The sequence below is a fragment of the Phoxinus phoxinus genome (assembly GCF_949152265.1).
Source record: "Phoxinus phoxinus genome assembly, chromosome: 20".
Classification (NCBI taxonomy): domain Eukaryota; kingdom Metazoa; phylum Chordata; class Actinopteri; order Cypriniformes; family Leuciscidae; genus Phoxinus; species Phoxinus phoxinus.
The window spans coordinates 7,349,741-7,376,785 of NC_136895.1; the positions used below are offsets into that span (position 1 = coordinate 7,349,741).

Consider the following 27,045-nt stretch of genomic DNA (forward strand, 5'->3'; position numbering starts at 1 on the left):
AAATCTACAATCTTTTTTTCCCCTAAAGAAAAAGTGTAAAACGATCACAAAAAGAGAGATATTAAGCTAAAATGCGATTAGGGTTTATTGCACACATGGAAATTATTCATGAGAAGTTTTATTGCACAAAACATTTCTCTGAGGACCTTTTTTTGCACACAAATGTAAAAGTTATAAAAAACCTAAACTATTTCCCCCTTATAGATCCACTTTTTATACATATATATCTTAAAACCATGTGCCACTTTCCAAAATGATGGATGAGAAACCGAGACGAGAACAGCAAAAGGTGTAGTATTTTATTCATGAAGAGAAATGAATATAGACTACTTAGAAACGAGGGTGAGCAGAAAGATATATTTACAGTAAAGCAACATTAAAAGGCAAACAGACATTGGACACGGTTATCAAAAACAAAACAAAAACCTCCAACTTATTTCCTACTTACAGTACATAAATGATGTTAAACTACACTTCGAGTGACTGATATTTCGAACGGTTCCACTGTTAATGATCGAACTAAAAGTGTGACATCAGTGTCAGTACAAGTTCAATAATAAAGTCTCGTTGTGTCGTATAAAACATGCAGTTGTTCGCGGTCGGATACACGTCTGAGATGAGTTTGGCGTTTTGTCAGCAAGCACAAATTACATTCCCAGAGGTGACGCTCGTCTGCGGAGGCTGGCAAAAATGTGCGTGATAAATTTCGCAGGATCTTTTGAGTGGGGGATGGGGGGAGGACTCGTGATTTGTAGAAAATTTTGCTGTACGTTAAAGTCCGAACGATAAATTGTAAGTGACGGTGGAACGTACTGGAGTCCGAGTCGTGATTGGCTAACGTTTAAGCGTCGGCCTCCATGTTGTCGGGGCGCCCCTGTTGCAGCTGTACGACGACCGTTTCCACGGTGACCGTTTCCACGGTGACCTCCTCGTCGCTGTCGGTGGTGTCGCTGTGCTCGTCGTAGTCCGACGACTCCACGTCGCGCTGGGATGGCGAGCCGGACATGGTGCCGAAGGAATGGGCGCTGGTGGAGGCCAGGGATCGCAGCAGGGGCGTGTTTTCCGAAACTTCGTTCTCCTCGCCGCCGCTGTCCCCGGACTCGGAGTCGGACTCGGAGTCGCCGTCGGACGGCACCACTTTCTGCTTGCACACCGGACACGTCTTCTTGGTTTTGGTCAGCCACGGGTCAACACACTTGCAGTGATAGGCTGATAAGTGGTGCAGAGAGAATTAGTGCGAGAGATCCTGACAAACGTGATCTATCAGTGGCTCATTTAAACATATACAGTAGTCAACATCGGAAGTGGAGCAAAACCTTTCATCAAAGCTATACATGCATTTTGAACAATACTCGTTCTTGTCCCAGGACAACTTTGATGATCTTTTCACTTCAAATGTTGACTACTGTAAATTGAATTAAAATGAATCTTAAAGGGATAGTTCTCCCTAAAATGAAAATCAAGTCATAATGTACTCACCCTGGTGTCGTTCTAATGCCGTATAATAACGTTCTTCCACAAAATAATTTTTTTATAAAAAATAAATAAAAAAACACTTGGAATATAAGACGCGTATCGCATGGGATCATTCGGTGACACTTTTGCGTCTTTTTTAAATTGCTTGACGCCGGCCTCGATTCTCTGCTATTATATTATATGGACCAGCGCGAGCAGGACATTATTTACAAAATCTCCTTTTATGGTCCATAAAAGAAAGAACGACCCAATGCATTTGAACACCAGGGTGAGTAAATTATGACTTGATTTTCATTTCCCTTTAAAACTGAATATAGCCTACAGTGTACCGTAAGTAGTGTGTATGTACGGGTTGAGAATGTATTTAGGGTCAAATTTCATAAATTACTTCTTCAGGTGAAACTCGAAAAATTAGAATATGGTGCAAAAGTTCATTTATTTCAGTAATTCAACTGAAAAGGTGAAACTAATATATTATATAGACTCATTACATGCAAAGTGAGATATTTCAAGACTTTATTTGTTATAATTTTGATGATTATGGATTACAGCTTATTAAACCTTTTCACAATATTCTCATTTTGAATTTGGGGTTTTCATCATAATCATCAAAATTATAACAAATAAAGGCTTGAAATATCTCACTTTGCATGTAATGAGTCTATATAATATATTAATTTCACCTTTTAAGTTTAATTACTGAAATAAATAAACTTTTTGCACGATATATTCAAATTTGTCGAGTTTCACCTGTATAACTTTGATTTAATTTCATATACGAGTTATTCTAATTATTATTCTGAACTTGAATGTCCTGAGTCACATTTTCAGCGAATGCTCTGTGGCAACTATCGGTTTTACCACAAAAAAACTGTTTCTATGACCCAAATTATTACCGGTAGTTAACAAACAAAAAGCAGACACTGTTGATCGAGCTGAACTTGCATTGAATCCAAAACATCCTTTAACTGATATGAGGCTGTAAACTCAAACTTCCCAAACTGCATTATTAGCGGACCGAGCGGCAGAAACTCACCGTGTGAGCAGGGCAGGACCCGAAGCTTGTCGCCCTCTTCATACTCATCCAGACATATGGCACAGACGTCATAGGAATCCCCTAGAAGACAGTACGAAACCGCTGTAGATATTAGTCACATTTGTCTATAATTAATTGCACACAACATAAAAATGTGTAATATTTTATACTGGAATGCACATTCACACCGAATCTCCAAATGAATGTAGAAACAACACAGACGGTATATTTTAAATATTTGATATTTCATTCTGCTACTGATATCTTTATTTTTCTCAGTTTCTAGTAATGCATTGAGTAATTATAGCCATTCAACTTCATAGTATAGTTGAAAGCCATCATTTTAGGCTTTATAACTAAAAAAATTCACACAAAAGTAGGGCTGTGCGATATTGAAGAAAAATGCGAAAACTCCTTAAATAATGCGATATTCGATATGCGATACGATAATGCTTAAAGTGTGTAAAATAAACTTAAATTATCTTTCAAATATATTTAAAATGATATATCCTACATGTGTTTCACATTCTTTTTATGACAAGAAAGTGAACATCAGTGTTTATTTATTTAATAAAAGATATTGAATCATAAAATATAAAAATAAAACATTGCTTAGTTTTCACTGTATGAATGAAATATATCCTGATACTTATTAAAGCTAAAAAAAAATGGTCTTTTGTTCATGACCCCATTTATTGCAAACTGTTGCGATACATACATTTGCGATATTCCGATAAATTCGATATATTGTGCAGCTCTACAAAAAAGTTTTTTTTAGACCAAACTCGTATAACAAGTGCCACATTTATATGCATAATTTTTGTGTTGTATATAGTAATATAGTGATGAATGAGCTGTCGGTTCATTTTTCCCCCACCAATTTTTTTGCACATTTCACAACTAGTTATAAAAATTGATATCTTTTGAGGATGGATCCTCTTGATGCATCAGTATCGCAAGTATTTACACTTTTCCCACGTTACTGACGCGATCAACGTTAACGGCTTATTTTTGACCGCCGTAATTAATAAATTGCGATGCCGTTTTACATCGATATCTTGACGAAATGGGTTTCAGATCTGCACACTTGTGATTGCAGCGTTTCTTCAGATCCTGTGTGTCCTGGATCAAGGAAAACATTCCAGTCTCAATAAGTCCAGGAATTTGTCCTGCCCTCCCTGTGAATTCCTCTGCCCTTTTTCCACATTTCTTTCCACCAATGAAGGAGCCACTCTGCCGATGGCCGGTGTTTACAGAAGCCGTAAACGAACACGGTCTCTCCAACCACCATGTCTGTGTGTGACCGTATATGGATAAGCTTATATCTGTCACCACAGGACGCCAGAGGCTTTATTTGTGCTCTCTGCTTTTGGGGTTTGTTGGAGAGTTTACAGTGTAGGAACAGGTTTGGATGCTACAGATTCACAGTTTAAAACTGAAACATCTGAACACTTTGTGAAGCGAATGACCTCGCAGAGCACATTCTTCACTCGTTCAGAACTGATGTTCATGATTTCGGATTTAAAAAAACTACTACTGGGTTACCCAGAGCAATGTTCGAAAGCCATTTCATAGTAGTCGACCATTTTCACGTTTTAACTGCTGGGCAACATATCCAATACTCATGATAAACTGGTGCTGACTTTATGGCCAAAGAAAAGGAACCAACATTGATTTGAATTTGCAAATTCATTAGACATATTCAATATTTGTGATATATACACTGAACAAAATTATAAACGCAACATTTTTGTTTTTGCCGCCATGTTTCATAAGCTAAACTCAAGACTTTTTCTATGCACATTTTAGAGTGGCCTTTTATTGTGGTAGCCTAAGGCACACCTGTGCAATAAGCATGCCGTCTAATCAGCATCTTGATATGCCACACCTGTGAGGTGGATGGATTATCTCAGCAAAGAAGTGCTCACTAACACAGATTTGCGAACAATATTTGAGAGAAATAAGCCTTTTGTGTACATAGAAAAAAGTCTTAGATCTGTGAGTTCAGCTCATGAAAAATGGCGCAAAAACAAAAGTGTTGCGTTTATAATTTTGTTCAGTGTATTTGCAGTAATCTGTCTCTTGTCCACTTTCATCCTCTTCTGTCCTGGTTTCTTTGGTCTATTGGCGGGTAAATGTATGTGGGGGTTTTTTCAGATCTTTCGGTCTAATGAACGAAATAAGCTCACGCAATTGGTAACACACCGGAGACGAGGGAAAAACACACAGTAGCTTTCGTTTCTGCTTTCTGAGATTAAGCCGAATGCGGTGCGTGTGTGTTAGAAATCAGGAATGGGGAAAAAACATTGTGTATAACTATCTTCCTCCAGACGAACAAAATCGGGAGTTATTATTAAGTAATATCCTGACCCTTCCAAGCTTTATAATGGGAGTGAATAGAGGTTTTTTTGAAGCAAAAAAAAAGTGCATCCATCCATTATAAAAGTAATCCATACGACTCCAGGGGTTTAATAAAGGCCAGAAGCACAGCCATGCGTTTTTATATGAAAAATATCCATATTTATAACTTTATTAGCTAAAATAACTAGCTTCCGGCAGACGGCCAAGTGGTTGAAAGTGGAAAAGCTCAAAACGCTGTAGACCCCGTTTACACCTGTATGCAGTATCGTCCTCTTGTGATCCGATCGACCACACCGCATCTCAACACCAGCTGTAAACCGGGCCTTTGTTACACTGAGATGCTAAGCCCGCTACAGATAACCGTTCAATTCTCAAGGTCTGAAATCCCCGAGCCGTCTTGATCTGCGCGCTCTGCTGGTGGAGTGTGTGTGTGTGTTTCCGGCAGCTGTCGGTGGAGTCTGCGCTGTCACACGACGGGAAACACACACACTGGGGTCAGCGTGGCGGACTGATGAATCAGCACCGCAGCGGATGAAGGAAACCAGCGCGTCAGCAGAGGAGGGAACGAGGGTAAAACGTCTGTGTGATGGGGGTAAGATGTGTCAGTGGGTGGATCTAGCTGACTGAAGGGATGCACCCGTGTATTTAGAGAGGACTATACATCATATACATGCTTTGGGGTAAGTTGCGCCAGTGGATCAACAAACGGCTTTTCCACCTAAATGCTGAAATTGTTAATATTTTGAATATTAAACTGGTTTATGAAAATGTAAACAATGCTCGTTTAGTGTTTTCTTTCTGCAGAAAATATACCTATACACTCGAACACGTATAACTCGCTACTATACAGTACGTAAAAGACAAGAGTAAAGTGTGTCCAAATTCACAGTATTGATAAAACTATATATATAAGCAATAAAGCTATATAATATATTAGTTTCACCTTTTAAGTTGAATTACTGAAATAAATCAATTTTTGCACGATATAAATTTTTTTCCAGTTTCACCGCGCCACACTGAATACGTTACATACTATGCTAATAAAATATGTTATAAGGACAAAACGCTTTTAACATCAAAGGTCTCAATTAAGGGGGTGTTGTAATATACAGGTATTGACGATAATAAGGATATAAAAAAATTGTAATACAGATATCATGTTAATACACTCCAACAGTGCAGGGGGCGCTATTGTGCCTTAACGCTGGTAGGCAACCATCAAAAAAAGTTTGTAAAAAAACAACAACAGCGTGCGTAACCATAGATATCATATACAGTAATAAAGGCTAGATGTCTCGTCCGTGCTGCTGGCCAATGGAGGTCGACGTCCGCACACGGCGGCCATCTTGCCACAGTCGGCTCGCTCACTCATAACATTGTGTTTTACTGGAGCATGTACTTTTTAAATAACCATAACTTGCTAAATGTTCTACCGATTTTCAAACGGGTTGGTTTGTTATAAACGTCAGAGATGTAGTTATGACACTGCGTAGTTATGAATAATTATAATATTATACATTTCAATGTTCAAGCATCCAGAATTATAGCCACATTAATAACGTTTTGTAAGAAACCAAGCGAGATAAGAGGATTTGTGTTCGTGCCGAACACTCACTTTACATCAGGAACCACAGAGCCCGCCAGAAAGCTTGCCTGTGACAAGATGGCCGCCGGGTGATGACGTTAGAGACTCCGCCGTAAGACATCTAGCCTTTATTATGTATATCTATGTGCGTAACTTACTGCCGCAAAAAAATTATGTCAGAAGCGATTCTGCCTGTGTCCGAAAAAAAATATCTATAAACTAAAATTGTAGTAATACAATTAAAATTAAATATAAAAGTTAGAAGAATGGCGAAGTTATCGTCACTGACGAAAGTTACTTTTATCCGAACTATATATTTTTTTCAGCTAAAAAAAATATAAAGACACATAACCAATAAGAGTTCATAGAGCTTGATCATTTAAAGCGGCAGATGATAAAACTGCAGCACGTGCTTATCATAAACAGAATGATATCGTGATTCTGTGGTGTCGTTATAATTATCTGTATAGTTATCGTTCTTGGTGTGAACGGGTCTTTAAACAGCTCAGTCTGCAGAAAAGTTATTTTGCAAGCTTTTGAACAGCTATGGTTACGAACTCTCTCTCCGCCTCCTCCTTACACTCGTAATGCGATTCATTGGCCAAAGAAGAGAGTAGTTTAAACATCCTTGTTTTAGACAAGCTGCCTCGCTCATATCCATATATTTTGCATACAGAAAATAAAGCCTAACTAACTTTTAAGTATGCGTCCAGTTGGCATTTACTCATAATGTGGTAGATAAATGATCCACATGACATCTGGTGAACCGATGAGATGGAAACAATTTCGAATGACCTTCACACTGATACTTCGCTCTGAGTATCTGAAGCGTAAAAGACTGGCTTCCCGAGATCTCACCTAAAGGAGGATCCGTAACCTAAATCCCTTAAACTCGACAGGAGTCAGGGAAAATGAGCGGGCTGAGCAAGATGCTCACTCATGCGGACACGCAGTCAATGCTCACGGTGTTGATGTGGTTGGGGAATGCCACACTTCACCCACATTCGTCACGTGCCCACACAATGCCAGGCTGTCCGCCCCGCACGGAAAATGCTGACGGCCCAGCAACATCAAAACACAGCGGCTGAAAGTTATATTTTGACAGTGAAGACATCATTAAAGTAATCCATGTGACTCCAGTGGCTTAACCTCCATTTTATGAAGGGACACGAGTGCTTTGTTAGCGCAAATAAACAAGTTGTAAAATGCACGTAAATAAAGGGTTTTTGTGCGCTAACAAAGCACCCGTGTCCCTTTATAAAATGGAGGTTAAGCCACTGGAGTCACATGATTACTTTAATGATGTCTTACTACCTTTCTAGTGTTTTGAAAGTGGTAGTTGCGTAGACTGTCAATGGAGGCACAGAATTGAAAATATCTTCATTTGTGTTGAACATTAAAAACACTGCATTTTCCAACAAGACACACGACCAGACAGCCATTTTAAAATCAACTTGTTTGGGATGTTTGACATTTAAGATCAGAAAATGTTAACCGTTTACAAAAACAAAAGAAAAATGTATTATCTCAATATTTTTTTATGGCGAGACACTACAGGTGAATAGGGTAATATTTTTAACTAGCAGAAATCACCATGAAACTTTCCCAGTTGTTTACCTACATTAAGATGAGGAAAAAATGTATTACAAGTTTTCTGTAATTTAATGTTTAAAGATGCAAATTAGGCAATATCTAAGTAAATATGCGCTAATTTGCATATATTAAAAAAGAAATCTGAGTATTGGATAAAGCCAGGTTCAAAATTATTTTTTCATTGTGTTCACATATTAGATGGGGAAAAAATTACAGAGGGATTTATGAATATCTACTTTTGTTATACTGTCAATAGCCTTAAAAAAATAGATTTTCGCCATGTTTTTTTGAATAAAATGTTATATAAATCAGGCTAGGAAAAATATATTTACAAATCCCTCAGTAAATGTCTTCATTATATAACTAGGTACAAGACTGGAAGGTTTGGTGTATATCGGTGCGACTGAAGTCGAGATTTCGGACTTGGAGAATGAGAGAAAAGTCATTTTGAGAAAACGGCTTTAAAGATTTATCATCAGCCAATGAGATTGCGCATTCAGCCCTTTTACTTTCACGATTGGTTGCTGATAAAAGGAAAATGACCATATTTGGATCCGACAGCATTGTACAGGAGAGAGAGCGCTTTCCAGCGGTGTGTGTGTGATGACGGGTGCAGACAGAGATCGTGGATCATGTTGATTCATAACGCCAAATTTTGTTGAATTTGAAAGTGTAGTAAAATAAAGACCTAAATGTGGATTTCTGACTTTTTTTCACCACAAGTCTGAAAGAAGACATGTTATTGAAGACAAATATCCCAAAATCTCAAAATTGACCAGTGAAAAAAAAAAACATGTTTTTGCCTGCCGTGTCTCGCCTTAACTAATATTTATTTGGGAAAGTATGTATTTGCTTTGAAATGGCTTTGGAAGGGAATTTCTCTATATTTCCAGAGGAACTACAAATGCTGAATTAATTTAAAATGGCCTGATTTACTGACATGTATTTCTTCAATGGAGTTTAAATCAGATTACAAATCTCTCTCCAGTAATATTGTGAAATATTTGTACCATTTAAAATAACGGTTTCCCATGTGAATATCTAGTAAAGTGTAATTTACTGATCAGAGCTGATTTTCAGCATCATTACTCAGCGGTTGTCAGTCCTGTATTTTTGCGCGAGACATTTTATGTATTTTGGCCACTGAACCGTAGAGCATTCTCAGTGTTTGATCCTATTAATACACGTCTTACCTTTCTTAAACTTGTGAATGGGGAGTTTCTTCAGCTGGTCCTTGCGTAAGCGACTTCTCCTGGCTCTATGTCTGTCCTGCACGAACTTTGTGATCTGAGATTAAAAGGATGTAAATACGTCAGTCAAAACGAACATATTCATTTGTTTTTATCACACACACAACCGCGACTCACCATGAAAACGACGATGAGGATGAGGCAGATTCCGACGATGATGAGGAACGGGATCAGGTAGTACTCCAGAGGCAAACTGAAGTCCGGCATGAGAATCACATGACCGCTGAAAACACAAAGCAAGACTTGTGTGTGTGAGACATTGCTTTTAAACAGGTCTGTAAACAAGAAGTTGATCCTGTAGATATATAAATGTAAACCTTTCAATTATTTTCAGAGAATATAGCCTAAAATTAGTAATGCTAGTTTGGGAATATGTTATATTTGAAGACGTTTTCTCGAGTCATGTGACTGCCACCGCAGCAGATGTTTCTGTTAAGCAAGCATCAGAACAGTGAAGTATTCAGTAGTGAAATCTGAGCCCTCACCCTTTCTCATAGATGTAATCCTCTTTGAGAGAGTTGGCCGCTTCTTCACCAATAAACACTGAGGGAATGTCTATCTGCTTCAGAATATCCACTGCAAAAACACAAACTGAATCAGATTAAATCTAAATCTCTTAATGTACATTTGCATGTTTGATTCTTTAAACAAACCCTTGTAAACGTATCATTTGGAGTGCGTTTTAAAATTTAACAAGTCAATTTTGATTGTATCTCCACTTTAACCCTTGTGTTATGTTGCGGGTCAATTTGACCCGTTTCAATTTTCTAGTTGTTGGAAATACTGGTTAACCTATGTTTTTTTTTCTTGAAATTTGGTGACTTTTTCTCATTTATCATCATGAACATGCATGCAAAGTTTCAACATGCTGATGTGTTTTGACATATACAAACAAAATTACGTTCGTAATGTTCGCGGGTCAATTTGACCCACATATTTTAACGCTCTAAGGCAACTGTACCGACCCAAAATAATAACATTTATTGGTTATATTTTGTTATTGTGGCTTTTTACTACCTTATGAAGCTAAAAAATTTGCTTTTCCATACTTATTTCAATACAGAAAAATATTTTGTCAGCCACAGATTGTAAAAATTAGCTATCATTTATTTTTTCAAGCTACCCGAAATAAAATTAAACCTTTGTTTTGTTTTTCTTGATATTTTTGTGACTTTTTCTCATTTATCATCATGAACATGCATGCAAAGTTTCAACATGCGGATGTGTTTTGACATATACAAACAAAATGACTATACGTCCGTACTATTACTAATAGTGTCAATTTGACCCTCATAGGCAGCTATTCAAAAGAAACTGTACAGACACAAAATAAAAACATTTATGTTATGTATGGCAGGGCACTTGTGATGTGAGGTGTGTCCATCCAAGTGCGAGAGCAAAACCAGCACCGTGTGTGAAGTGCAAGAAATTAATATGCAGAAAACACACACTTGCTGTGTGCTCATCATGTCAGAAGTAACTTCTTGACTTTATGAGTCTACAAAACAAAAGTTGAGCCAACTTAGGACAAGTAAACATTATTTTCATTATACAGCTCAATTAAATTGTTCAGTTATGATGTTCTAAGCATAAAATGTAAAAAAAAAAAAAAAAAACATCAGTATACTGTTAATCAATAATAATAAAAATTGTCAAAACAAAACGGTTTTAAAAAATGGTTAAAAAACATTTTCATAAATCATATGTTCATATATTTTTTTCTTTTGTAATGTTTGACAAATGTTAATTAAAAGTTTACAATTTGTACCTGAATCTTTGTTGTTTTTCATAGTGTAATATTTGAGGATCTGCTCAAGATCAATCCTACACGTCATTCTTATCAATAAAATACTGTTCAATCTATTTGGAGAGTTGCCATGATTGAAATATGGTAATAATTCAGTAGCATTATATACATTAGTGTCGTCACGATACTGGAATTTCTAACTTCAATATGATAACTTGAAAAATGTCAATATTCAATACCCTTTTCGATACCATGGGACTTGGTGAAAACTCCCATATAGATATTTTTATTATTATCTCATCATTTTTTTTTTTTAATTTGGGCAATTTTGTTGCAATAGCTTACACACAGCACATGGAGGCTTTATATGAAACTTTACATTTACAAAAAAGTCGAGTAAACAGTCAATAAATAGCAAATAGCAAATTATAACACATAAATACAATAGAATAAAGAGACAAATGAAATGAACATGGCTTTAAGTTTTTCAGATGGGTCTAACGGTAGTGTTCAGGTCAGAAATACAACAGAAAGTAATCAAACGCAAAAAAACACTGGATAGTCTTCATTGTGAAAAATTAAATACAGCGTAATGCTTACAATTAAAGTAACACAAGTTATTCAGTCAAGAGCAGCGAGTGATTTTCTCTTTGTTTTGTTCTTTGATTAATATTAATGACAGACAGCAGCAAGTTTATCAGGCTGCCGTCACTTTAAGAGCTTATAGACGGACCCAATATACTGTTACACAACATGCGTTTTCTTTCTCAACTATTCCCTTTCCAAAACTGACTGTGTTTACCTGAAAACTCGTTAATATGGGCATTTTAACATCATTTTGAGTCTATTTGATCGCTTAAGCCATGGAAATTAACTCAATTTGGTACTCGCGAGCTGTTTGAAAGGCTGATTTATGTGAGCGCCACTTAAAAATATCGATATTTTTTGACATCACTAATTTACATATACTAAAATGAGATGATTTGCAGCTGTCTTAGTTGATATAATGAAAGTCAATGGGGTCCAAAGTTGTTTTGATTCAACATTACGGCGAGTTAACTAGCTGAGCTATTCCCTCAAGAGCGCTGGAGGCCGGTTCCTCCAGTTTGCGCTTCATGGCTTCGTCCTGAACGGCACCACGACTCGGTCAGAATTCATAAATACAGCAGCGGTTATTATCGGCACAGAGGCTGGGGTTTGTGAATCACAGCATTGTCCCACAGCAGAACACATGAGCTGTGTCTCCGCTACATGTTTTATGCATTCGTGTGCAGGAACTTACGATCATTGGATCCCATGCTGATTAAGTCATCAGAGTCCACATTGTGGACAATCGCCGCCTTGTAGCCGGCCTTCTGCGCATGGAGGACCTGAAGGAGGACGAGGATGAAGACAGAAGCATTGTGTTCAGACACACACACACACACACACTGCTCTTGCATGACACATGTATGGCTTGGTTCAGTAAGCTTGACGATCAGAGAAGATTAGTGCAGGAGAGATTAACAAACTTGCTTTTGTCAGAGACATTTCAGCCTCATCTTGTTTTTGGTACGATTCATTTCAACAGCCTGCTTTTACTTCTAGGTTTTGCGAGCCTAACCACAGTTAACGGGTTAGTTCACCCACAAGTGAAACGTTATCCCATAATTTACTCACCCTCAATCCTAGGAGGTGAATATGACTCAAACGTTATCGGAGTTACGTTAAGTAATGCCCTGGCTCAAGCTTTATAATGGGAGTGAATGGTAACTGAGATTTTGAAGCCCGAAAAAGTGCATCCATCCATTATAAAAGTGACCCATAGGCCTCCAGCGGGTTAATAAAGACATTCTGAAGCACAGCCATGCGTTTTTGCAAGACAAATATCCATATTTATAACTTTATAAACTATAATCATAACTATAATCATAACTAATCAAACTATAACTTCCGGTAACGGCCGTACACGAGTCTAGTTCTGGCGGAAGAGTGACCTCTGACCCGACACCAGTGTTGTGTGTAACGCGTTACAGTAACGCAACTACTTTTTCGGGTAAAAAGTAATGTAACGCGCTACTACTGAAAATTTGGTAACGGAACTTAGTTACTTTTTCAATTCGCCACAACGTGACTTTTCCCAGGGACAGGTTTGACAGCGACACTCTTCTCGGCTGCGCGATTGCAATAGTCTCAAGCTCCACACGGTACGTGACAGAGGCTGTAGCAGAGCGGTCAGTGTACTCTGTGCTGTAGGCAAACAGGCCTACGTCTTGTAGCCTAGTCATTAAAGACAACGATTTAGTTTAATATTTGTTTAAATAAAATACACTTTTTTTTTTAATTTAATCTATGTTGATTATAGTGAAAAGCATGAGTAAGATCGGGAGACAAATGGATTGGGCAGACATGCTTTTGGCCACTTCATTAAGTTTGTTTTTGTAGAAAGCCTTTCTTTAAAGTGCATTTCGTTTTGTATTAATTATATCTTAATTTTAATCAATGTTTGATCAAACTAAGTAAAGTAACGGATTACTATTTTAAGAAGTAACGAGTAACGAGCAAACACTACTTTTTAAAAGTAACTTCCCCAACACTGCCCGACACATGACGAGTGACCTCTGACCCGACCATGACGAGTGACCTCTGACCCGACGCATGAATAGAGTGACCTCTGACCCGACGCATGAAGAGAGTGACCTCTGACCCGACCATGACGAGTGACCTCTGACCCGACGCATGACGAGTGACCTCTGACCCGACCATGACGAGTGACCTCTGACCCGACGCATGAATAGAGTGACCTCTGACCCGACGCATGAAGAGAGTGACCTCTGACCCGACACATGACGAGTGACCTCTGACCCAACGCATGAAGAGAGTGACCTCTGACCCGACACATGACGAGTGACCTCTGACCCGACGCATGACGAGTGACCCGACGCATGACGAGTGACCTCTGACCCGACGCATGAAGAGTGAGAGTGACCTCTGACCCGACGCATGAAGAGTGAGAGTGACCTCTGAGAGTGAGTGTGTCGGGTCAGAGGTCACTCGTCATGCGTCGGGTCAGAGGTCACTCTTCCATCGGAACTAGACTCGCGTGCGGCCGTTACCTGAAGCCAGTGATTACAGAACGCATGGCTGTGCTTCAGAAGGCCTTTATTGACCCGCTGGAGGCGTATGGATTACTTTTATGATGGATGAATGAGCTTTTTTGGGCTTCAAAATCTCGCCCCCCATTCACTCCCATTATAAAGCTTGGAAGAGCCAGGATATTACTTATTATAACTCTGAACGTGTTCTTCTGAAGACAGTCATACACACCTAGGATTGAGAGAGTAAATGACGGGATCATTTTGATTTTGATTTGAACTATCCCTTTAACTGCACGACAGCGGCCACTCCTGGCAGAACTGAGAATTGCAGGACTAGATTGTCACTCAAATGCAAAACAACCAATATTACAACCCAAATCTCTGCTAAATACATCCCAGTGTAGTATTCCTGTGTTGTGTAAAGTCTGTGCTCTTCGTAGCGTGGTCGTGAGTCAGATTCTGGCGGCGCTGGATCAGTGATCAGTGGATGTTTGCGCAGACAGAGATAACAGCATTCAAGACATTCCTCGGGAATGAACATCTATCACACTCACGTCACGTGAAGGACGCAGATATAATATCAGGAGCATCGAGTGGACAAACCACTTCAACGGATTGAATTAGAAAAATATTAAAATACTGCAAAAGATGTCAAACTTGAATGCTTTTTTACTTTTATTTTTCCACCATATTCTCTCTCTTTCTCTTTCTCTTTCTCTTTCTCTCTCTCCCTCTCTCCCTCTCTCCCTCACTCACTCACTCACTCACTCACTCTCTCTCTCTCTCTCTCTCTTTCTCTTTCTCCCTCTCTCCCTCTCTCCCTCACTCACTCACTCACTCACTCACTCACTCACTCACTCACTCACTCACTCACTCACTCACTCACTCACTCACTCACTCACTCTCTCTCACTCTCTCTCTCTCTCTCTCTCTCTCTCTCTCTCTCTCTCTCTCTCTCTCTCTCTCTCTCTCTCTCTCTCTCTCTCCCTCTCTCCCTCTCTCCCTCTCCCTCTCCCTCTCCCTCTCCCTCTCTCTCCCTCTCTCTCTCCCTCTCTCTCTCTCTCTCTCTCTCTCCCTCTCTCCCTCTCACTCACTCACTCTCCCTCTCTCTCTCTCTCTCTCTCTCTCTCTCTCTCCCTCTCCCTCTCTCCCTCTCCCTCTCCCTCTCCCTCTCTCTCCCTCTCTCTCTCCCTCTCCCTCTCTCCCTCTCCCTCTCTCCCTCTCCCTCTCCCTCTCTCTCCCTCTCTCTCCCTCTCTCTCTCCCTCTCTCTCTCTCTCTCTCTCTCTCCCTCTCTCCCTCTCACTCACTCACTCTCCCTCTCTCTCTCTCTCTCTCTCTCTCTCTCTCTCTCCCTCTCCCTCTCTCCCTCTCTCCCTCTCCCTCTCTCCCTCTCTCTCTCTCTCTCACTCACTCTCTCTCTCTCCACATTAAAAAGGTAAACAAAATTCCACAGCGCTGTAGATGATTAACTTCGCCCAACGGTTTATTGAGGTATTCATTGAGCTAAATGCGACAGGCGTTACGTTTGGAAGTCGTCCAAAGTCCTGCAGGTGAACAGAAACTGTAGGCCGACTCTTGACGTCTTTGCATATTTGCCGCCAGCAGGAAGCGTGTGCGCACTGAGGCACTCTTCAAGAGCGGGGGAGCGCTTTGCATTTAGGAGCGCATTTGCGTACTTGGGATGTTTCTTTATTACCCTCGTTTGTATTTTTAGTAGCAGTAGTAGGACATTTTTTGTACAAGTTACAAATTAAAAAAACGTATTTCAGAATTTCTAAAAAAAAGTCTAGTTGATAAAGCTTTTTTTTTAATACACTTTTAGAGATTTTATAATGTATTATATATATATATATATATATATATATATAGAGAATATAGAATATATTTCTATATATAGAAATATAATTATAACAAATATTTTTAATTCGTGAAGATATTATTTATAAAATGTATTAAGAAATTATTTGGAAAAACAATATATATATACTGTGTGTTTATATATATATATATATATTATGCATGTCAATCTAAAAATGAAATGTATAACTGTATAAAAAATAAACATTATTAATGTAAACAAATATATTTTAATTATAATTTATTAAAAAATTATAATGACTGAAGGAATGCATAATTTATGAAAAGAATTATATAATTTTTAACATCTGGCACACATTGTGTCAAATGATGATTAATCAGTCAAAACTGGCACAATGCCACATTAGAATTAATAATACAATTTGTATTCATGTTGGTTTCATATGGTTTTGAAATATTTTCATACAATTTATAAACAGAAAGATTTCATGTGAAAAATGTCATGTGGTGTAACCATTAAAAAGCAATAACACCGTTTCCTCACACTTTGAATAGATGAGTGTAAAAATATTCATAATTTTCTAAAACATCCTTCAATGTAAAAATATATATTTTTAATTATATATATTATATATATATAGACTGTTAGCATGAAATCAGCATTGTTATTCTGAACTAAAGCCAACACTATTAAAAATCTTTCAGTAATTGAAATAGAGCAGAAATTAAAACTTAAAATGAAGCTAAAACTTAAACTAAAATGAAAATATAAAAATAAAAGCTAATTCAAAATATTAATAAATATGATAACAGGTTATATTAGTTAAACTAAAAATGAAAAGTACTTCTACAGCATTTTATAATCTTAGTTTGTTAATTTCACCATTTACTAATACATAATTAACATAAAAAGTTGCATCTGCAAATATTATATTCCACTATATAATCATTATTATGTGTATTACAGTTGCATAATTACATGCAACAAACCCTAAACCAAAAGCCTATAATAAGTACATGTAGTAAATTATTATTACTCAGTACTTTGATGTATAATTACACCTTAAAATAAAGTGCAACTAAGATAAAGAAACCATGAAATGAAGTGCTGGATGAGTCAAGTATTATGAATTGATGTTTTCAGTGAGATGTGTGTGTGCACTGATGGTGTGTGTGTGCACTGATGGTGTGTGTGTGTACTGATGGTGTGTGTGTGTGCACTGATGGTGTGTGTGTGCACTGATGGTGTGTGTGTGCACTGATGGTGTGTGTGTGTGCACTGATGGTGTGTGTGTGCACTGATGGTGTGTGTGTGCACTGATGGTGTGTGTGTGCACTGATGGTGTGTGTGTGCACTGATGGTGTGTGTGTGCACTGATGGTGTGTGTGTGCACTGATGGCGCCGGCGCGGCCGCCGTACCTTGATGTCGAAGTTGCAGTCGAAGCGCTTGATGAGCACGATGAAGGCGCTGGACAGGTTGTCCCGGAGCGGAGGCGGCTCGATCGGCACGCAGGCGTTCTCGGGACGGGCGCCGATCAGGAAACCCTGCGGACATTAAACCAGACTGAGTGCGGATCCCAACAGCGCCCTCTGCTGGAGGAAACACACTACAACACAACACTCTTACATCTGGGATTCACACACTTCCAAACATGTTACAAGACTCAGTTCTCGCCCGCATTATGCTGTGGGACACCTCGTGTTTTTGAGGAATATCGGGCCATGCAAACAGCCAGGCATGAGGCCAGCGCATGACTGAGGACACACACACACACACACACACACACACACACACACTCCAACACAAGAGCGTCTGAACACATGAAAGACACCATTCACCTCGATGACAGTTGCATTACGCTTCACTAAATATCGCCTATCAGATGATCTTCTTACATGGTTTTCTTAAAAAAGCAAGTCCTGTTCCGCATGCCATGTACATAATTATTACAGTAATTACAATAACTGGGTAATAACTATATATTAACCCTGAATCTACCCCTATAAACATAACCTTATGTAGTTATATTACCAGTGCTTTCTGAGGGAAGTACACTGAGTATGTACTGTAGAATAAAGTGCAAACAATAATTTAATAACACTGTTAAATCTTTAGGTAATTTAAAATTTCAAATATCCATTTTTCAGATTGTGCATTTTAATGATGAAGTAATTCACTTAAAACAACTCATTTTAGTTTTTTTTTATACAAAATATTGATTTTAATAATCAGCCATAACACAACCGTTATTATTAAATGACTATATTAAAAGAAAACCGTAATTTTTATTTTTCATGTTACATTTTTATTGCTGTAATGTTTGATTTTAATGAAGTTGTTTTAGACAATTTTAATAATTAGCCATAACATTTGTCATTATTAAATGATTATATTAAATATGTGTTAATAAAATTAAATTATTAAAAATGAATATCTATTTTTCATGCATGAATTATATTGTTGTGATGCCTAAACTTGTTTAAAACATTAATATTTTAATTCATACTTAATTAGACAAAATTGTATGGAATTTAAATCATCTTCTATAACCATTATTATAATTAAATGTGTATTAACTTAATTATATTAAATAAAAAAGTATATTCATTTTTCATACTTTACATTTTAATGTGATGCCTAAATAACCACGTTTACATTTTTTTAGACAAAATAATAGAAGTTTGAATAATCTGCCTTTAATATGATTATTATTAATAAACAATTATATTAAATGCATATTAATTAAAACATTATATTAAATAATGAAAGCGCTTTATATCGGTAAATGTAATACACTATTATATGGAATTTTAATAATTATATATAAATAAATAATTATATGAAATACTTAATAAATGATAATCAAATGTTGAAAACGTTTGATTTTAGGCTTCATTGTAAAAGTATTCAGACAAAATATAATTTTAATATTAGCCATTTATTGTTATCAGCCAAAGGATAATTAAGCCATTAATAAATAACTATCTTAAAATACTAATTAACTTAGTTTTAATTAATTATTATCAGCTGGACTTGTAAAATCAGTGCAAATAAAAATATATATATATATATATATAATTTTTAAAAAATGCTGTGAATTAATTATTTTGTTATGCTTAAGTCCTTTTATTTATTTTTTATATATATATATATATATTTCTATTTAGCTTTAATCGATTTCAGGTTTGGTTTTGGGACTATTTATCACATTTACTTTTTATTTAAATTCAGGTATTTTCACATATTGAAGACAATTTTTCATAATTTGAGTTTTTGTAAACAATAACCAGCACATTTTCCACAGCATGGAGTCAGGAAAAGTGTCCGGCCCCCTAACCCTGCAGACCTGGAGTATATCCAGAGCCGATCCACGTCTCTAAACAACACACACACACACACACACACACGTAACGGCCACAGACCGGCGAGCAGGAAGTGGTCAGACACCACTTCCTGTCCCAGCTGTGGCTCTCGGCACTCGTGCGTCTCCGAGTTGTAATGCCACAGGTTTGCTGCGGCTCCAGTGTGATTGGCCAGATTAGCATGTTCCCGAACAGAGCAGACTGAGCAGGGATTACCTCCCAACACAATATTTAGCAAAAATAGATGCCGATACGTGTCCAGCTGAACTCTGTTGCTTAGCAACTAATGTTGAAAAAGTTGGTTGCTGAGTGTGAAAGCTGGGGAAGTCACACAGAAATGGGGAAGTGCCACAGATGTGGAGTAATGTGATTTGTGACGGTTTCGCCAGCACATCACGGGGTTTGGTGTCGCTCAGTGAATCAGGAACAGAAAACTACTGCAAATGTGTATCAAAGCCAGTTTATTAATTCTGTTCTTATAATATCATACTTGAATCACGTTTAAAGTCGCTCAGCAAAATTTGTGTGCGCAGAAACCAGTTATTTTAATGGGAAATGGCGCAGTGAAGAATCTCCCCCATGCGAATTTTGCACTGGGTTCAAATTTGACGAACTTTGACGTGTAAACACGAACATCAAGCCTCGCGGTGGGCAGAGACTCGTAACCTAGCAACAAAGGATTGAAGATCTTCCATTGATGATGCGTTCATTTAAAGCTACAATATGTAGGAATTTTGTAATCAAATATACAAAGATCACTTGCACATTGTGATATATTTCCTGCAGGTGTGTACTTACAATATCCCAAAAGTTCCCAAAGATTTTTAATTTCAGAGAAATTTCCATTTTAAATAATTGGCCGTCCCGGGATCCAGTGTTGTGGGTAACGCGTTATAAAGTAACGCGTTAGAGTACTCTAATTACCTTTTTCGTGAAATGTGTAACTTAACGCGTTAGTTTTGTGCGTAAGTAATCAGTAATTTTTGTGTTAAGTAATCAGTAACTTCGTTATTTTTTTTTTAAAGTAATCCGTTATTTTAAGGAAAGGAAAATCCCGAATAAAAATTTTTCCCCAGGATCAAGACAGTGTTTCTGCGCTTCAATACCCCACCGCCCTCCAGCTTCATTAAGGCACACGCGCGCAGTCTCTTGCTCTCTCTCTCTCCCTCTCTGCTGTGCACGCGCTGCGCGGTTTGGAGCACAGACTCTGTCTCGCGAGCGCGCTCGCTCTAGATTCCGGAGATTTTAACTAATTCGCGGGCGCAGTGAGCCGCTATCAATATGCGGGAGACTCCCGGAACTTCCGATAGACTTGGGATGTCTGCATTTCTATACTGAAATAATATCGCCATTATAATTATTGATTTTTTTATTGAAATAATAGCCCATCCGCGCATCTCTACTACCCGGGCTGGGAAGGTGTGAATTTTGATTAATATGTTCTGTGATAATAAATAAACAAAACGCTATGTGGAATAGCCTATGACTGTCTTTCCTGTTATTGTTATCCTGCAGTGTTATTTTAGTCGGATGACTGACGTTATTCATTGCCAGGAGTCACGACTTCTAGGTGCATTTAAAGGGGGCCGTGTCTGTAAATCAAGCTGCAGCATGTGTGAGGCGCTGCAAACGGCTTTTAATTTTGGTAACGCATAAGTACTCTAACGCGTTACTTTTATGAATAGATAACGCAGTAACGTAACTGATTACTTTTAATTGATGGTAACGTTGTAACCTAATTAACTACTTTCCAAAGTAACTATACCCAACACTGCCGGGATTCCTGTTCACTTGTCGCCCGTCACTGACGTAACATCCGCGTTATCCCTGGTTTCTGCTCGTGCTGCCGTAGTAACCATGGCGACAGATGTGGACAACAATGTAATGTTTAGAGGCGCGCTCACGCTGTTGTTGTTTCGTTCAAACATTATGGACCATGGCAAGCAGACTTTGGGAAAAAAGGAGAACTAAAATGAGGATCAGTATCGGCATGGCGTTTTCGAGACGCCGAGAGCTCCACGCCCGTGACAAACCTCATGGTCAGATGATCCAGTCTGTTGTGATTGGTCTACTCTGCTCTGATTGGTCAGATGTCCCAGTCTGTTGTGATTGGTCTACTCTGCTCTGATTGGTCAGATGTCCCAGTCTGTTGTGATTAGTCTACTCTGCTCTGATTGATCAGATGGCCCAGTCTGTTGTGATTGGTCTACTCTGCTCTGATTGGTCAGATGACCCAGTCTGTTGTGATTGGTCTACTCTGCTCTGATTGATCAGATGACCCAGTCTGTTGTGATTGGTCTACTCTGCTCTGATTGGTCAGATGGCCCAGTCTGTTGTGATTGGTCTACTCTGCTCTGATTGATCAGATGGCCCAGTCTGTTGTGATTGGTCTACTCTGCTCTGATTGGTCAGATGTCCCAGTCTGTTGTGATTGGTCTACTCTGCTCTGATTGGTCAGATGTCCCAGTCTGTTGTGATTGGTCTACTCTGCTCTGATTGGTCAGATGACTCAGTCTGTTGTGATTGGTCTACTCTGCTCTGATTGGTGAGATGGCCCAGTCTGTTGTGATTGGTCTACTCTGCTCTGATTGGTCAGATGACTCAGTCTGTTGTGATTGGTCTACTCTGCTCTGATTGGTCAGATGGCCCAGTCTGTTGTGATTAGTCTACTCTGCTCTGATTGGTCAGATGGCTCAGTCTGTTGTGATTGGTCTACTCTGCTCTGATTGGTCAGATGGCCCAGTCTGTTGTGATTGGTCTACTCTTCTGCTGGTCAACCGCTTATAGTGTTTGTCAAAAACGAAACATATCTGAATTTCATCTCTTCCTCAGCGCACGATACACAGTGATACGAACAGTAAAAATGGCGTTGGTTTTACCGTATCAATTTGAGCAAGAGTCCTCATCCTTTGGAAGTGCAACAAAGTGGATTTGCTTTCACAACGCATAAAACAGCGTCCTGACATGTCGACAACACAAACCAACCTCTTCCAGTCTCAGCTACAGTGTTCAAGGGGCAAAGTAGAGTATGTTCGTCAGCAGCCAATAGACTGACATTATACAAATCTGTTAATAATAAGAAACAAATCAGTTTCTTAATATAGTGTTTCCTTAAGATCGGCCAGTCAACTAGTCGTTCGGGCAACCGATTTTAAAAAATGAGAAGGCATGCACATCTCCTCTGATGGCTTTCTGCTGAGGTCTTCTCTCTGCAGATGAGAGTAAGGCACCGTGGAGTGAGCGCAGCAGTTCTGGGTCAGTCATCTCCACTCTTCACACGGGACCGGGTCAGTGCTGCCACCAGACCCACTCAATCACCGACTCTGAGGTCTAGGGGGTCCGGTCAAAACAGCTATTTTTGAATGCTAGCCCCCGTTTCCACGTCTCAGAAACACCTGACATCTGCATAATTCTCCTCTCGTGCTCATCTGGCCAGGGCTGTCATGATCACTTATAGTGTAGACTTAATATGCATCTGATGACACACTTACTGGACTGTTGTTTTGTTGTGGTTGTAAACTAATATTGCACAAATACACTTTCTTGAGGTTTCTTTAATGAATAAAGTTACATTATAATTGTCGTTACTGTCACTTTTGATCAATTTGATGCATCCTTGTGGAGTAAAAATGTATTTACCCCAAACTTTTGAATGACATACACACACATACATATATATATATATTGTGTGTATATATATATATATATATATATTAGGGCTGTAAACGATTAATCGTGATTAATTGCATCAAAAATAAACGTTTGTGTTTACATAATATATGTGTGTGTACTGTGTATAATTATTTTGTATATATAAATACACACACATGCATGTATATATTTGAGAAATATTTGCATTTATATACTGCATATATATTTTTATATGATTTATATTATATATAAATAGACCTATTTTATATATAAATAACAAATTTTTCTTAAATATATACATGCATGTGTGTGTATTTATATATACAAAATAATTATACAAAGTACACACACATATATTATGCAAACACAAACTTTTATTCTGGATTCGATTAATCACGATTAATCGTTTACAGCCCTATTATATATATATATAAAGAATGGATTAGTATTTGCACATGATTTGCAAAATTTACAAATTTACAAAATGTATAAATATTTTAATTACATAAAACAATATAACAATATTTATAATTGTGTTTAAGGTGATCTGACCAATGATGGCCAAACTTCCTTATGTGGACATGCCTACATCAGGCACAACAGTCATGTTTAATAAACCACACACTTCAACAGTGAGTTCAAAAATTCAACAGTGAAAAATGTAATCAAGCTGCATTAACATAACAGCAGATCATAAATGTATGATCATGATAACCGGGTGACCGTCAATATCATCCAGCAAACTCACCTTCAGTCCTTCACTGGGCAGCCTGTAGCCGAACCGAGCCGGCAGGTCATCAAAGCTCTCGGTTTTATTGTCGAATGAATACTGAAAAACAAACGCAACCATTAATTATTGTCCGACAACCGTGTGTTTAAATGTTGCACTGTAGTGTTAGAAACTTACAGCTGATATATCAGCCTCCACAGGCAGGAGGTTGAGGAAGGCAAATATCTGAACCGTGAAAATGGTGTAAATCTGTGTGGCAGAGAGCATCAGCATCCCCAAAGAGAGCAGCATCTTCAGATCCGCTTCAGTTACACCTGCAAATAAACAGCTGACACATTACACGTCAACAGGAAGTCCCCTTCAAAACCATTTCCTGTTTCTGAGGGCCAAATCCACCATGTTTGTCCATTCACAGGAAGCAGATGAGAAAAAATCCCCTCTAAAAAACTGGGCACTGGGGAAATAATCCTTGCAATATAATGAGCTGATAGCAATTTGCTTGCTATTATAAACAGGGCTTGACATGAACACCCGCCAAACGCAGGTGTATGTCAGCAGCGGCGTGTAACGCAGGCCCTCATAATACCCACTTTATACATTTGTCAATTGTAGTCTTTTAAAAAGGCACCAGAAATAATAAAGTGCCATGTAGTGTTATCAAAAAAATATAGATTTCTCGAATATCTGAAATAATTGACACGCTTCCGATACTCATTTTCAACTGATATACACACGATACCAGCCGCTCTCTCATGACTCTCTCCGACAGCGAGTTACACACAAACCCGCCTCCCCTCACTCATTTACTCCGGATGAATATTGTTGGTGTTACAGAGCTTTAATTTCAGCGATGGATTGCGCGTATTGTGCATAATTGTTACTCTTTCTGCAGATTTTGTGCTCACACCCAAAGTGCGCACACATGAAGCCGCCTCTCAGCACTAAATTGGTGTGATACATTTATATTTATTTATTAATTGATAAATAAATTGAGCTTTTTATTGCTGCTTATTGCGCTCAAGCAGTGAAATACATACAAAATAATGTCAATATGCCGGTCTTATCGAGTATTCACGTAAACACAGTGAGTTGTGTTTTAGATGAACATAAAGAGTTGAGAAAGAAAACGCATGTGTGACCGTTAAAGTGACAGCAGCCTAATATTCCTTCTGCCAAATTATGAGATAATACTAAAAATATCTATATGGCAGTTTTTCCCCATGGTATCGGTGTTAAAATTGTGGCCAGTGAAAATGCTGGGTGGCTAATAACTTTGGAAAACCACTAGCCACAGTGAGCTAAAAAATAATAATAATGTCAAGCCCTGATTATAAATGTATTTTTGAGAACGTTTATTTTGGCCACGTTTGCAGTTGCAGGGCTAATGGGACCATGATACACAGCCAAACCTTGACCCATGTCAATTTCTTGCTGGGTCAAGAATTTAAGGCTGAACTACCAAAATAATCGATATTTTTGCAATGCCGTTTGTCGTCGTAATCACAGGTAAGCAACGCCTATATTTAGTAAACCACTCCTATTTATCGCTGAACACAGCAATAGTAGCAAATATGCAATGTACTAAACTGTGAGTATTCAAAATAATGATAGACTAATAATACAATTGAAATTGTAATACAATAAAATAATAAAATAAGTCGCAGCGGCCAAAACAGCTTATGTCATCTACACTTTAGTACGTTTTATTTTAATTTTTTACAGCAAAAAATACAGTTATACAGTGTGTTTTTTACTACAGATAAACAGACTTTTGGAGAACAAACAAGTTTATGTAACCTTAAATAAACCCTTTTATGTCATCCATTTAAATGTTTACTTCTGTGTAGTTTTAAATGATCTAACGTTACTTTATCTGATCATGCAAAAACTTCCTTTTTATTCCTCTTAACGGCATATTGTACAAACACCGGGCTGTAAAAAATAAATAGTCCACCAGTCAAAACGATTACATGCATATAAAGCACAAGACCGTTTGAACTGACATTGCATTATTTCATCTCAAACTGACTTAATGTCGCAAATCACACTGGTCTGTGAATGTATTAGCACGCTGGCTAACACACTTTAGCTTAACGATCTACTTTAAACCTATCGTTACATCACATTACCAAAGTCTGCACGTCAAAATGCCATTATAAAACATCTCGATGTTCACACTGACACGGAAAAGGCGAAAATGATCAAAGTGAACCGCAAATAATCCAAACGACGTGACTGTGCCTCTATCAGCAAAGAGAAAGATTAAAATAAAACTACAGGATAAGACAGCGACTTACCATTACATTAGACTGTGCGCTTTGGTCCTGGTGTATAATAAAGCCCGATGACATTACAGCTGAGTGAAATTATAGGCTTTAAACCGCTTCGTACGAGCTCATATGGTCGGCAGGCCAGACTGAATGTCAACAGTGATCCAAAAACACACACACTCACTCACACCAACACACACACTCCTGCTGAACGACACACAGCGCCCTCTAGCGACGCAGGGCCGACCCGAGATGATCTTTTGGTATTACTGGGAGACAGTGTGTGTTGGGTAACTAACTTAACATGCAAGTTACGTGTATGGCAAGCCGTTTTAGCTTAAATTGTACCCAGCATTACTCGTCGTAATTTCATTTTTACTAGTAAGAATTAAATTGTAGAGCTCTCCAATTCAACTCTTACTAGTAACAATTACAATTAGAGATCTCTCAAATTCAATTATTACTAGTAAAAATTACAATTAGAGAGCTCTACAATTAAATTCTTACTAGTAACAATTAAAATTAGAGAGCTCTCTAATTCAATTATTACTAGTAACCATTCCAATTAGAGAGCTCTACAATTAATTTATTACTAGTAACAATTCCAATTAGAGAGCTCTACAAATTATTTTTTACGAGTCATATGTCTCCATTGACTTCCATTCATTTTTAATTATGGAGCTCTACAATTGAATTGTTACTAGTAAGAATTCCAATTACAGAGCTCTACAATTGAATTATTACTAGTAACAATTACAATTAAAGAGCTCTACAATTCAATTATTACTAGTAACAATTCAATTAGAGAGCTCTACATTTCAATTATTACTAGTAACAATTACAATTAAAGAGCTCTACAATTCAATTATTACTAGTAACAATTACAATTAGAGAGCTCTACAATTCAATTATTACTAGTAAGAATGCAATTACAGAGCTCTCTAATTGAATTTTTACTAGTAAAAAAACGAATTAAAGATATGTATAATTGCAGAGCTCTGTAATTGAATTAAAGAGCTCTGCAATTGCATTCTTACTAGTAAGAATTTAATTAGAGAGCTCTCTAATTGTAATTGTTACTAGTAA

General features: G+C 37.9%; 1 protein-coding gene across 1 annotated transcript; it reads right to left on the reverse strand.

Moving 5' to 3' along the window:
- Positions 1–285: 285 nt before the first annotated feature.
- Positions 286–26,308, reverse strand: rnf13 (ring finger protein 13). The gene is made up of 10 exons (XM_079592112.1): positions 25,987–26,308; positions 23,867–24,003; positions 23,708–23,788; positions 17,365–17,490; positions 12,331–12,418; positions 9,787–9,877; positions 9,419–9,524; positions 9,245–9,338; positions 2,513–2,593; positions 286–1,209 (listed from the first exon to the last, which is right to left on the reverse strand). Exons 2-10 carry the CDS (start codon positions 23,978–23,980, stop codon positions 842–844), a joined length of 1,149 nt encoding a protein of 382 aa, XP_079448238.1. The 5' UTR covers positions 23,981–24,003; positions 25,987–26,308; the 3' UTR covers positions 286–841.
- Positions 26,309–27,045: the final 737 nt, after the last annotated feature.